We start from the raw sequence: 14,312 nt of genomic DNA on the forward strand, positions 1-14,312 counted from the left end.
ATGGACTAGATAACGTGGCTAGGAAACCCATTACATGCATGCCCCAAAAGACACTGCTGGGGTGAAGTTACCAAGGAAGTCAAACCTTAACAGACTTCCTGGAAGGATTTGAGATTTTTCGTTCATCTGCTTCCCTAGTTCACTGACACGCTTTCAGCCAGGAACGCTTTCAACCCGAGAACAAGGCCTGGAAACTGAGAGCTCCCTTTAGCCTTAAATAGTCCCAGATATCATGTTTAAAATGGAAAAACATGTTTGCTGTACATTTTTCTTTCAAAACTGCACAATTCAGTATTGGCTTGGGCTTAAATTCATTCATCACGTTTTTCACTGAGAGGGAAGTTTGACTTTCCGTCTTTCAGGTAATGGAGTTTCTCAACAAGATGGCCGGTAAGGAATACATCGGATTCAGCAACGCCACGTGAGTCTATCAGCCTTCAAAATCCCTGTCCTTCCAGTCTCCCCTGGTAAAGGGCAGTTTATTTAAACCTCAATCAAAGATTATTCATTGATTTTGCTTCTAGATTTGAAGTTGTCATTATTACAGTCTACTGTCCTTTAACAAAGCAAATCTGAATTGCAGGTTTCAGTCAGAGAAAGAGACGGGAGACAGGAATTTTGCTATCGGATACTACCTGAAAGAGAAGAAGGTAAAGCTGCAGTCATACCTGAGAAAGAGAAGGTCCGCTGCACTGGACATCAGAGACACAGAGCATCCTGCAGCGTTTCAGCCCTGTCTGTCTGCAGTCCTGTGTTAGAGTATCGCACTGCAGTCCTGTGTTAGAGTAACACATTTGTTCTGAGCTGGTTCTTCAATGAAACCTCATGAAAGCAGTTCGTTGTGCAACGGGTTGCAGGGTTTGCCACTCAATGCCATCATTTTCAATGTATTCTGTGCTTCTGATCAGCAGCTGAACAAATACTGTCAGGGCGGAGATGTCCAAGTGATGGAAAACCAAATGAAATGGGTGTCAATCACACCGGTTGCTTACCTACTGGTGAATTTGAATATCTCCGCCCCACCCAATCACAGCTCAGCTCAGCTGCTCAGAAAGCACTCAACAACTAAAAGGGGTGAAACCTGTTGTATAATTAACAAGGTGCTCTAATAAAGAACCTGTCAAGTACTGTAAAAGGTTAGGGGTTTATTATTTTGTGAGCCCCTGAGATATACAGGTTGCAAAGGAGCAAGCCTGGTTAAAGACGGTCTCTTTTCCTTTCTCAGTGTTTTCCCAGTGGGGCTGACATGATTGCTGCGCTGGACTTCTACTTCCAGGTAAAGTGGACACTGTGTTCTCATCTGTGCTGCAAGACGGTAATGTGAAGCAGAGTGATTCCACGACTCTTCAAAGCTGTGCTCTTCCATTCCTTCTCAAATGTGAGGCTTTGAACCAAGCACATGCTGAAGTGTCAATCACTGGTCCTGCACGTGGGTAAAGAAATCTCTGTTTGCAAGCCATGCTTTCAGTTAGCGTTGCACTGGCCTGGTCACCTGGAGGGTGTCCCCTCCTTGGAGCTACAGCGTCGGAGGACAGCACAGCTCTGGGCAGCTTACAGGCAAGCCTGCAGGCGCCCGGCCAGACCACAGGGGTCGCTGGTGCGCGGTGAGCTGAGGACACCCTGGCCGACCCCAGGCTATCAGCTGCAATTGAAGCACGTTCCCCCTCCCTCTCGGGGCGTGACTACAGCATCAGTCAATGGGTTACCTAGTCATATTGCTGAAGGAGACTCTTCTTCACACAGAGAGTGGTGAGGGGATGGAATGGGTTACCTAGTCATGTTGTTGAAGGAGACTCTTCTTCACACAGAGAGTGGTGAGGGGATGGAATGGGTTACCTAGTCATGTTGTTGAAGGAGACTCTTCTTCACACAGAGAGTGGTGAGGGGATGGAATGGGTTACCTAGTCATGTTGCTGAAGGAGACTCTTCTTCACACAGAGAGTGGTGAGGGGATGGAATGGGTTACCTAGTCATGTTGCTGAAGGAGACTCTTCTTCACACAGAGAGTGGTGAGGGGATGGAATGGGTTACCTAGTCATGTTGCTGAAGGAGACTCTTCTTCACACAGAGAGTGGTGAGGGGATGGAATGGGTTACCTAGTCATGTTGTTGAAGGAGACTCTTCTTCACACAGAGAGTGGTGAGGGGATGGAATGGGTTACCTAGTCATGTTGCTGAAGGAGACTCTTCTTCACACAGAGAGTGGTGAGGGGATGGAATGGGTTACCTAGTCATGTTGCTGAAGGAGACTCTTCTTCACACAGAGAGTGGTGAGGGGATGGAATGGGTTACCTAGTCATGTTGTTGAAGGAGACTCTTCTTCACACAGAGAGTGGTGAGGGGATGGAATGGGTTACCTAGTCATGTTGTTGAAGGAGACTCCGCTGTCGTGTCTCAGGAGGTAGCAGCTGTGCTGCAAAAGCGGGCCAAGGCAGGACCGGGCCCAGGAGCCCCATATGAGGGACTGTGGCCGCCCCTGTGCGTATTTTTGTGTTTTATGTTGTATGTGGCGTGTTAATGTTGGTGTATATGCGTTGGTGATTTAAAATGTATAGTTGTATTTAGGCACTGGGATTGCATGCAGATAAAGTGTGTATTAGGATGTGAACATGGGGGGTTGCACTAATTAGTTCACGGCTGGGATTCAATTGAGTGATTAATTAGTAGTTGAATCCCAGCACAGATCTATATATAGATGCACGGATCACTCACTCACGCCTGCAACTCTGGCTCTGATGTCACCACTCAACCATTTGAGCCCCTGCATTCAGCTGAGCTCAAATTTATATCATTGAAACCGTCTTTCTCGCTCCTGTCACCTCTGCAAAACGAGTGATTGAGTTGCAAACATTCTTTATAACGAAAGCCTGCTTAATTTTTACAGGACAAAGGTCACACTCCGTACCAATCTTGCCTCTTTGCCGAAGACTATCTCTGCGTTTCCAGTCTGTGGAATTGGAGGCTTTCCACCCACCTCCTTTGCAGTCTGACAGAGAGCGACAGTTCCATGCGTTCTGCCCAGTTTGGGCCCTGGCGTACTCTGTTGACCGGACGAGGCAGTCCGAACAGTTTGTCTGCTATGGGGTGAAGTCCATCGTCTAAGCAGCGGCTGTCCATGTGGATAGCAGACACGGTCAGGACTGCCTGAGCTGGCCAACTTGCCCCTTGGGAGAAGCTCACTGCCCGTTCCACCAGGGGCAGGGCAACTTTGCAAGCTTTATTCCACAGTGCATCTGTCAAAGATAGATGCAGTGCAGCAACGAGGGCTTCTCAAAACCCTGGTTTTGGAACTAGAGTGTTAAGGGCAGTTTCTCAGTCGACCCTTCCAACACAGGCATAGAGGTGAAACTCCCTCAATGTTTTCACCCCCGCTACTTGTTAGTGGGGTTCCGAATGGTAACGCACGGGGCAGCCTCTCAGCTTAGCCTTATAGCATTCCGGTCGTTCCGCAGTCTTGCCCTTGCTCGGGCATACTGACCCATTCGGTTATTCCTGACGGGGAACGTCAGGTTATTATTATAACCCTGGTTCCCTGAAATAGAAATGTTAACCTTCAAGGTCGCTGTGTCTGTGATTGCAAAAGGCTTGAATGAAAAATGACGTTGAGATCTGCGAGGGCAGTCCTTTTGTACCCTCTGGGGCGCAGGCATGATTGCATCACGGGCTCGCTGAGCAGCTTTGGTATACAGTTATCAGGATTTGGGTCTTCAGGAGCTATTACCCGTTCGGTAAGGGTTACATTTCTATTTCAGGGAACCAGGGCTATGATAATAACCTCACGTTTTTTGTCGTTTGTTTCTCGCTCTCTTAGCTGTGCTCCATTGAAGTGACCTGTGAGTCAGGCAGTGTGATGGCCGCCACGCTGGCAAACGGAGGGATCTGTCCAATCACAGGAGAGCGGGTCCTTACCGCCGAGGCAGTGCGCAACACCCTGAGTCTCATGCACTCCTGTGGGATGTACGACTACTCGGGACAATTCGCTTTCCACGTGAGTCTCTCTGTCTGTCCCCTCCCTGCTCCGACCAGTCTGTCTGTCCTCTCCCTGCTCTGACCTGTCTGTCTGTCTGTCCTCTCCCTGCTCTGACCTGTGTCTGTCTGTCTGTCTGTCTGTCTGTCTGTCCCCTCCCTGCTCTGACCTGTGTCTGTCTGTCTGTCTGTCCTCTCCCTGCTCTGACCTGTCTGTCTGTCTGTCCTCTCCCTGCTCTGACCTGTGTCTGTCTGTCTGTCTGTCTGTCTCTGCCCTCCCTGCTCTGATCTGTCTGTCTGTCCTCTCCCTGCTCTGACCTGTGTTTGTCTGTCTGTCTCTGTGTCTGCAGGTGGGTCTCCCTGCCAAGTCTGGTGTCTCGGGGGCGGTGCTCCTGGTAGTACCCAATGTGATGGGGGTGATGTGCTGGTCGCCCCTTGTGGACAGAGTGGGGAACAGCGTGCGGGGAATTCACTTCTGTCAGGTACCACAATCTACCATCTGTTCCCTTAAAAAACATGATTGCTGTTTTCTCCAGTATCCCTTCTAAAAGCTTCCTATAGTAAAAGCATAGCAAAGTACAATGTAATGAATCTGTGTGAAATCATGGTTAAGCAAAGGATAGCATTGTGAACCGATAGAGGTATGGTAAAGCACACTAAAAACATGCAAATTGTGGGAAATGCATTGTATAACCATGGGAACCCTGTAAGATTACCATGCAAATGTACTGTGGGAAATCTACAAAGTGACGGGGACACATATGAGATTTTCTGGAGTGTAATGTACTCCAATCTCACGCTGTGTCTCTCTCAGGAGCTGGTCTCTCTGCTCTGTACTGTAAGAGAACTCCAATCTCATGCTGTGTCTCTCTCAGGAGCTGGTCTCTTTGCTCTGTACTGTAAGAGAACTCCAATCTCATGCTGTGTCTCTCTCAGAAGCTGGTCTCTCTGCTCTGTACTGTAAGAGAACTCCAATCTCACGCTGTGTCTCTCTCAGGAGCTGGTCTCTCTGCTCTGTACTGTAAGAGAACTCCAATCTCACGCTGCGTCTCTCTCAGGAGCTGGTCTCTCTGCTCTGTACTGTAAGAGAACTCCAGTCTCACGCTGTGTCTCTCTCAGGAGCTGGTCTCTCTCAGGAGCTGGTCTCTCTGCTCTGTACTGTAAGAGAACTCCAATCTCACGCTGCGTCTCTCTCAGGAGCTGGTCTCTCTGCTCTGTACTGTAAGAGAACTCCAATCTCACGTTGCGTCTCTCTCAGGAGCTGGTCTCTCTGCTCTGTACTGTAAGAGAACTCCAATCTCACGCTGTGTCTCTCTCAGGAGCTGGTCTCTCTGCTCTGTACTGTAAGAGAACTTCAGTCTCACATTGTTTCTTGTCTTCCCCAGGAGCTGGTCTCTCTCTTTAATTTCCACAACTATGACAACCTGCATCACTTCACCAAGAAACTGGATCCCCGTCGGCAGCCGGGCGATGCCAGGGTCAGTCCTCGTGAACTCACTGCCTTTTATATTGTGTTAAAGAACGACACTTTGAAAAAACACAGCCTTGTATTTTGCACGATTGCACGTTGATTGTGGTCAATAACTGTTTTAGTTCTGTAAGATTTATCATTTGTTTTTCTTGTTTCATGCTTTCTGAACTGCAAACCTGTATAGAGGTTATGATAACGCCACTATTGGTCCCAGAGTGGCTCCCCTGGTAAAGGCAATGCCATGTGATGTGCAGGGGGGTTGCAGGGTCCTGGCTGTGCAAAGTTGGCAATCTTTGCTGGGGGCTCCACAGGGAGCATTGGGGTTAGGGAGGCAGTAGCTTACCTCCGCTGTGGAGCTCCTGGGTGTTAAAAGCTGATTGGCTCGGCGATCGGACGCCCGTTGACCCTCACTTCTCCTGTGTGGGGATTTCTGCAGTGAGGGAGTGTAATTGGACATTCTCAATTTGGGAGAAAATATTGGGCACTCTAGATTAAAGTAAATGACACCCAGCTCTTGTGGTTGAGTTGCATTGAAAGGTGTTGGTTGCACCCAGCACAGGCACTGACTCTGTCTCTCTCCCGTCTCTCGTAGAATAAGTCTGTCGTGAATTTGCTGTTTGCTGCTTACAGTGGGGACGTGTCAGCTTTGAGAAGGTGGGTGAAGGTGAATTCAAATAGCCAAACGAAATCAACCCGGGACACAAAGGTAAAGGGATCGGAACATCGAAAAGAATTCCGTCCATTTGCACTTCGCTTTGTAGCTCCAGTTTTGAAAGTAAACGCTTTTATTTTAAAACATGATGTGCAGGTTGAAGAAGTTTGCAGGCCTTGCTTTCACTTAGTCCTGCACTTCCTTGGTCACCTGCACAGTGGAATTGGCCCCGCCCCTTCAGGGCCGCCTTTCCTGTCAGTAGCCAATCCACTGCTTCCCCTATAAACATCTTTTGCAGCCAGTAAGAGGCTTTTACCCGTACTTCCTGGAAGCAAACTGCCATATGTTTTAAAATGAAAAGACATCCTCGCTGTAACAGAGCTTTCAAAACAGGTACAATTTATAAAATTATTACACCATTCAAGTTTGCTTTTCTTCTTGTTCCTTGCTTGGACACTGTTACTACTCCCTGAATGAAATGTAAGTACATTATGCATAATGCACTAAACCCTTTCATGCCTGAAATGTCCTGCTCACACGATCAGAGGAACCATAAGCATGTCAAATGATAGGGGTTTGATTTTATTGCTTTGATTTGAATTTCAGCAACACCATTTAAAAGGACTGTATCATATTATAGCTATGCAGAAATATATATATATATATATATATATATATATATATATATATATATATATATATATATATAGAGAGAGAGAGAGAGAGAGAGAGAGAGAGAGAGAGAGAGAGAGAGAGAGAGAGAGTTAATTACAGTAAACCCTACATTTAAGGCCACGTCATAGTTAAGTTATAGTCCAGATTTGCTCCTGTTGATGGCAGTTTACAATCACCAGCAATACCCCTGTACTCAGTCTTAAGACCAAAATGTATAAACCTATTACTGAGCGGTTCATTTGATTTGAAAAAAAAAAGTGATTTAAGAACTAAAACTGAAAACTAACTAAAGTACTTGAATTCCAACAGTTTGCATAATAGAAAACTAAAATAAATGAAATCAGGAAAGAACTGTTTCAATAAAGTGGTAACCAGTGTTTGATGCAGAGAAATCTGATGCAGTTTCATTAGTCAGAACACTGCCCTGTTATAGCCACGTGTTGGACTGGCCTTATTAAAAAGGTTTCACTTATTAAAGAGGTTTCACTCATTAAAGAGGTTTCACTCTTGAAATGACTTTCAGGTGCAACACTTGTGTTTCCGAGGTCACGTCAGCAATGCCCCGCCCCATTACTTTCTTTCCCGCCAGTTACAAATCAGCTGCTCTTGTCCCCTCTAGTTATGATTAGCACATCTATTAGCCAATCACATTCTTCCGTTTGTTTGGCTGGCTTGCGTGGAACACTGAGTAAAGCCGTCTAAAAAAATATAGCTAAGGTCGGCCTGCCTCCCCTCCCTTTTGCCTGTTTTAGCCAATCAGCGGGCGTGTGCCCTCCCTCATTGATGACCTCGGATGCTGATGCTGACGAGAGTGAAGGGAAGGAAGCACGGTTTACAAGGACATAGAGAATGATTCATTTACATTGTAGTCATTTTTAAAAATTATAATTAAGAGTTCTGTTTGTTTTTTTCGATTTGTAATGTACCTTAAAGTTTTTGGCTTTTTATTAAATAGATATGTTTCCTATGTACAGAACGCTATATCATTATTTTGTTGGTCATTTATTTAAGTCGATAGGATGGGTTTGATTTTTGTCTATCTCCCTCTCCTCTCACCCTGTCTCCCTTCCTCTCCCCCTCCCCTCTCTCCACCTCTCTTCCTCTCTCTCCCCTCTCTCCCTGTCTATCTTTCTTTCTCTCGTCTCTCTTCCTGTCTCCCTTCCTCTCTCCCTCTGGTCTCTCCCTGTTTCCCTTCCTCTCTCCCTGTCTCCCTTTCTCTCTCCCTGACTCCCTCCTCCTCACTCTGTCCCTCTCTCCCTGTCTCCCTCCACTCTCTCCCTGACTCCCACCCCCTCACTATATCCCTCTCTCCCTCCGCTCTCTTCCTCCCTCTTCCTGACTCCCTTCCTCCTCACTCTGTCCCTCTCTCACTCAGGTTTGCCCTCTCAATGATGGACATGGAGCAGAAAGACTATGATTCCCGCACTGCCCTGCATGTGGCGTCTTCAGAGGGTGAGGCTCAGAATCTCCATCAGTTCAGCTGCAGTCTGCCTCAGTCACAGGGTTATAATGAATTGGCACCTCTACCCATTACATTGAATAGAATTAGGCAAGGGCTTGACTCGAACCGCAAACCATACTGTTCAAAGAGCACTGTGTTACCATGAAGTGAAGAGCCAGCTCTGTCACTGATTGTAAAGTGAATCACCGTCCAACCTAATGTGTATCGAATACAGAGATACCAGCTGCTGACTGTCACCTGTCGCTCTCATATTGTGGTGTTTCCTTCCCAAGGGGAAGGGCAGGTCACTTATGTGCAACCATGACACTAAACCTGTCAACCAATCTTCTGTTGTTGGAATGGATGGAGGCAGGGACCACTTGTTCCTGCAGTGAATTTGAACTCCTCTCTCTGTCCCCCCCCCCAAGGTCATGTGGAGGTCGTGCGGTTCTTGGTGGAGGAATGCAAGGTCAACCCGTTCATGAAAGACAGGTACGAAGACCCTTGAAGTTGACCTCTCTTGAGTCCAGTTGGTGCATTATGGTTCAAAGTCCGGGTATCCTGAGCAGAGCTCCAGTCTTACAATGCTGGCCTCTGACTGCTGTAAAACACAGTTTCTCTTGTAAATCGCAGTGCAGCATTCAAGGACACCGTGTGAAGTAGCACTTTGAGAACGAGCTTAAAAGACGTTAAAGGGGAAGTCATATGTGCGGGTTTGTCTTGGGCTGGGCTGGGCTGGTCTAATGCATACTATCATGGGTCTATTACCATTGCAGTGTAGAAGCCAGTCTCATTCTGCCTCTGCTTCACAAATACAGACACAGTGAAGATTCTTCCAGTCCATGTCAGCAAGGGAAGTCAGTGAGTGCTATTGTAAGGAATTGATTGTAAACTGAATATCCCTCTTACGAGAATACAGATAGGCCAGACATCCTTATGTTCAGAGCTCCTGAATTCTGGAATTCGGAGTGCAGCTTCACTGGGTCAATTCAGATATTTGCTTCATGATTATTTTCATGCTCAGAGTGTATGCAATCACTGAGAATGTTAAATGTGTGTGTGAATGGGTGATGTCAATGCATGTGTGTGCGTGTCTCTGGGCCTCTTATCCACCCGCCCGCCTGCCGGTGGTGTCCAGAAGTGGGATGAACTTGGCTCAGATCCGTATTTATATTATTTTTTTTTGAGAAAAAAAAATTGGAAAGCAGGGACATTGGAAAAGGCAGGAGAGCCAGCAGTGAAAAGAAATGTAAGCTGCTGCCAGCCACCGCATTACTACGTGTGGGAAGAGGGACCTCGTGGCGGGCCTTCCCAGACTGCCCCCGCAACTTTGGGCCGGTGTGAGGGATCCACAACTGTGGCATGCTGACCCCTACAACCATGCCCATAATAGGTGCAGTTGGACCCCTGGCCATCCACCTCCCTATCCTCCAGCAGTCCCGGGAATCTTTGGACTGGTGATTACCCTGATGCGACGTCCACGATCTCCCCATAGTTTATCAACGCGCTGTCTCGAGAGGGAGAGAGTGGGAACCGTGGAGGAACGCAACCAACAGGCCATCCGTCCAAATGCCCTCTGGTGGTTAATTACTCGTAGACTGGTATGTCACCGGTCCACCATGCCAATAAAAGATGTTTGAAGCTACAGTTCTTTCCAAGAGACGCGAGTTAGTAAATCGCCTCCGTCAATCACCCATTCCAGAGGGACGATAGTGGGGTGTCCCCGAGGTCATATAGGATGAGTAGGCTGAAGTTCGTCCCCAGAGCACACCGTAATAGGGTGAGGACCTACCCATGCCGCTTGTAGCCCAAGACTGCTTGATAAACTTGCCCTGAGGGCTCCCAGGACTGGTGTTCCTAGGAGCATGCCAGTCTCTCCCAGACGCCATAGAGTGGTTATCCATCAAGCTCAGTACCTCGCTAAGAAGCGTTGATGATCAGCAGTGTCGCTCCCAGATACTTGAGTGTAGGAGGAGGCTGCCATAGCTACCAGCAACATCAGATGAGATTGACTTCGGAATCCCAGAGCCTAGAGGGGGTGTGAGCTGCCTGCGTCCCCAATAGCCAGGGCAAGTGTAGGAGCTGCGAGTTGCCTCCTCAGGGGCAAGAGGGTCTGAGTAGCTTGCCTGTCCGCCCCGTAGCCAGAATATGTGTGGCTGAGGACTGGCGTCGTGCTCCCATCGTCCATAGAGGGGTTGAGTTCTCCGTTCAGATCCAGGCCCCAGATGAGGGGTTCGTCGCGTCCCGATTTTTCAGAAGCCTTCCCTGAAAATTACCCTTGGGATTGTCAGAGAGTGGTGAGTCACTGCCTGTCCGCTCCCATAGCCATAGAGGGTTGAGGAGCTTGCCGTCTGCTCCCAGACCAGAGAGGGAGATTATCTTTCTGTTCGTCCGCTCCCCAGGAGCAGAGAGGGTTGAGGTAATGCTGTCCCTCTGAGAAAGTCCCTAACTACCGTGAGCTCCGAATGCGAAGGATCCCTAATTGCAATGTGCTGTGTGCCGTACCTCATAGCCAAAGAGTCAGGAGCCCACGTCGCCCTGCATCCTCAGGCCCTGAGAGAGGAAGGCACATGAACCTCTCGTCAGAGCCCTAAAGGAGTAGCCACGTTCGCCTGCGTCTGTTGCCGAAGGGGGAGCCAACCGTCGCCGCGCTCAGAAAAATAGTATAAGATGAGCTGCCCGTCGCAAAGAATCTTCGGAGACCTTAGGAGCAGCCGACTTCGTACGCGCTTCTGTGAACTTTAGAGTTAGGTGGTCCCTCTAGCCTCGATCGCATCGACGAGTGACCCTGCCTTTTCATGTCTATACTAAACTCCAGGTCCCTAGGGAGAGTGCCCAGATGAACGCCGGCCTCATCGTTACCAGAGTTCTCCCCTGAACATTGAACATCCACTATGTGAAATTTGAGACAGTTCGTCAGGGAGGCAAAAATATGTCAGCCGAGTCTCGTTTACCTCCAAACCAGAGGAAACACCCCTGCAATCTCCCAAACGCCGAAAATTCCTACAGCCGCCTTTAGAATTTTTATAGCCGATTCCGCCATTCCAGAGGCAAGAAAAACCAGTATGCCTCCGTCCACCCACCAGGTAATTTTGACCCTTGCGCAAAGTTACGACCACGAGAAAACTCATTATTAGCGTTCAAGTGTACTAACAAATACTGAGTCGATGGTACCATCTGACGCCAGTAAACTCGCTGGGGTTTCTCTTCACAAGGGAGCTTTTCTTTTCTTTTGATTAGTAACTCCCTCTCGCTCAATTCCAAGCGCTACCTCCCTTCTCGCCTCAGAGGGATGAACACTGTTGTCCCCCTCAACTCCGAATTTCTGCCACAAGACAGATAGTGAGTCCCTCTCCTTCCCAGAATCCTCCTGAACAATGACATCACTATGTGATTGAGAGCTCACCTCTAAATATGTCCGATCTGTACCTCAAACCAGGACTCTAGCCTCTACCTTAAACTGGATTCTAGCCGTCAGTTTGAGCCGCATGTCAGAGCATGAAAACAGCAGCTCGTCACCACATACAGGAATTGACCTGCGCAAGTCATGAGAAGAGAACTAAGTTAGACGAAACAATGGTGTGATTACATACTGAGTGAAGTGTTACTGAAATATCACAACACAGGAAAGCTGGGCTATTGTTTATTTCAGGAGGGATGCTTCTTTTCTTTGATTGAGTAACCCTCGCTCACTCAATCGCTCTCTCTGCATACATGACACAGTGTCCCCTCACTCTCTCTGCCCTCATGACACAGTGTCCCCTCACTCTCTCTGCCTTCATGACACAGTGTCCCCTCACAGTGTCCCCTCACTCTCTCTCTCATGACACAGTGTCCCCTCACTCTCTCTGCCTTCATGACACAGTGTCCCCTCACTCTCTCTGCATACATGACACAGTGTCCCCTCACTCTCTCTGCCTTCATGACACAGTGTCCCCTCACTCTCTCTGCCTTCATGACACAGTGTCCCCTCACATGACACAGTGTCCCCTCACTCTCTCTGCCTCCTGACAGTGTCCCGAGACGTGTGTACTTAGTCACTGGGGGTCTCTCGCACACATGACTCAGTGACCTCCTCTGACCCCCTCTTTCGCTCTCTCTACACATGACTCAGTGACCTCTCTCTCCCCCCTCCCCTCACTCTCTCGCTCTGCACACATGACTCAGTGACCCCCTCTCTTTCGCTCTCTCTATACATGACTCAGTGACCCCGCTCTCTCGCTCTGCACACATGACTCTCTCTCCCCTCTCTCTCCCCCTCTCTCTCGCTCTGCACACATGACTCAGTGACCCCTCTCTCTCCCCCTACCCCGCTCTCTCGCTCTGCACACATGACTCAGTGACCCCTCTCTCTCCCCCTCCCCCGCTCTCTCGCTCTGCACACATGACTCAGTGACCCCTCTCTCTCCCCCTACCCCGCTCTCTCGCTCTGCACACATGACTCAGTGACCCCTCTCGGGGATGGGGCGAGAGAGCGAGACACAAGTACTGAGCCACTGGGAGAGAGAACGAGACATATGTACCTGAGTCAGACTCAGTGACCCCTCCCCCCCCCCCCCCCCCCTCTCTCTCCCCTCCCCTCTCTCGCAGGTGGGATAACAGCCCCCTGGATAATGCTGTGCAGTTTGGTCACCAGGAGGTTGTAAAGATCCTGCAGGAGTATCAGACCAGCTTCGTCCTGGTGGAGCCCGGTTCCGAGCTGGAGGACCTGGGCAAGCTGGAGACCCTGGAGAGCATGGTGTGAGCTGGCTGGGGCCCGGCAGAGCCCTGACTCGAGAGCCCGGTGAGACTGTCCCAGGACACTGCCGCAGCCAGCCGGAGAGTCAAGTACTCCCCGAGACTCGAAACCAGGCGTTAGTCTAAACCGTGTGTTTATTGTTCCTGGGTTGTCCTTCGTCTCGAGCTCTCTGTAAAAGCTCTAGCCTGTTATTTTAAGTTAAGTTGTTTCTCACTCCCATAAGAGCCTTTGGTATGTGGCTAATTTTGAATTGTACCACGACCTGAGAAATTATCTTTTACACGCTGCACAGTTCTCTTTATGTATTGAAAAGACATGGTGTTTCCTAATCAGAATTTCCAATGAACTGCTAGGCTGAAACTTTGAACTGTTTGATGGTTAAACAGCGGCAGTGTTAGAGAACACCTTTAGCGTTTCCAACAAACACACGCCTCACCATTGCTGTCTCCGGAGCTCAACCTATTGCTGAAGTGTCTCTTTCAGCCTCAAATCCATTGTTCTGTTCATTTTTATTAAATCAATTCAGAACATTTCCTCAGAGACGTCTCTGTAATAATGAATTATATGTAGATTATATCATTATAGTATTATAAAATGACATGTAAAAATTGTTATTATATGTTTTATGGTTATTGTTGTTTTTTTTTGTTTGTTTCTTAATTAGACAACTACGATTCATTTTCGTTAAAAGCCGTCGATTCTTTGCTGTACAAAGGGACACCATTGCAAGCAAGTTGCTTTGCATTTAGGGAAATGTAATATAGATGCTTCAGTCTCTCTTAACAGTGGTCACATTCGCACCATGAGAATCGTCATACTATTCGACTCTGATACTCTGTCTTCACGTACGGAAATTCACCAGGGTCAGAAACGCACATGTTGATTTGGACCAATCAAAATACATAACATAGTAAATGTTCTAAATACATATAAATGAAGTAGGCATTTTCTACGTAGGGGCTGGTCACTTTACAGCAGTGCCGTGTCATGCCGACGTTTTCACAGCGTACAAGAGTAGCCAGTCACCTTTTGAATAACATCTAGGAGGCAGCAGTGCGGTCCAGTGGTTAAAGTCCAGGGCTTGTAACCAAAAGGTTACCAGTTCAAATCCCACCTCTGCCTCCTACTCCTTGTGCTCCACCCTGCAGATGAGATGTTAAATCAACGCCCTATTGTAAGTGACTCTGCATATAATACACAGGTCACAGCCTGCCTGTGTAAACAGCTTTGTGATGGTGGTCTATTATTATTATCTATCAGATTTGTTGAGTGCTGCTAATTTTAGTGTTACCAGGCTTCTCAGGAACACTGGGATTGTCAGTTTTCAGTCCTGATTTTTTTTGTCCTGGTCGGACACGTTTAAATTGTTA

At 48.1% G+C, this 14,312-nt stretch overlaps 1 protein-coding gene across 1 annotated transcript; it reads left to right on the top strand.

The window, feature by feature from the left end:
• Window positions 1-22: 22 nt before the first annotated feature.
• Window positions 23-13,845, top strand: LOC121307150 (glutaminase liver isoform, mitochondrial-like). The gene is made up of 10 exons (XM_041239287.1): window positions 23-421; window positions 584-650; window positions 1,226-1,276; window positions 3,811-3,987; window positions 4,316-4,447; window positions 5,351-5,443; window positions 6,029-6,090; window positions 8,139-8,215; window positions 8,633-8,696; window positions 12,795-13,845. Exons 1-10 carry the CDS (start codon window positions 366-368, stop codon window positions 12,946-12,948), a joined length of 933 nt encoding a protein of 310 aa, XP_041095221.1. The 5' UTR covers window positions 23-365; the 3' UTR covers window positions 12,949-13,845.
• Window positions 13,846-14,312: the final 467 nt, after the last annotated feature.

This window comes from Polyodon spathula, chromosome 53, assembly GCF_017654505.1.
Source record: "Polyodon spathula isolate WHYD16114869_AA chromosome 53, ASM1765450v1, whole genome shotgun sequence".
Taxonomy (NCBI): domain Eukaryota; kingdom Metazoa; phylum Chordata; class Actinopteri; order Acipenseriformes; family Polyodontidae; genus Polyodon; species Polyodon spathula.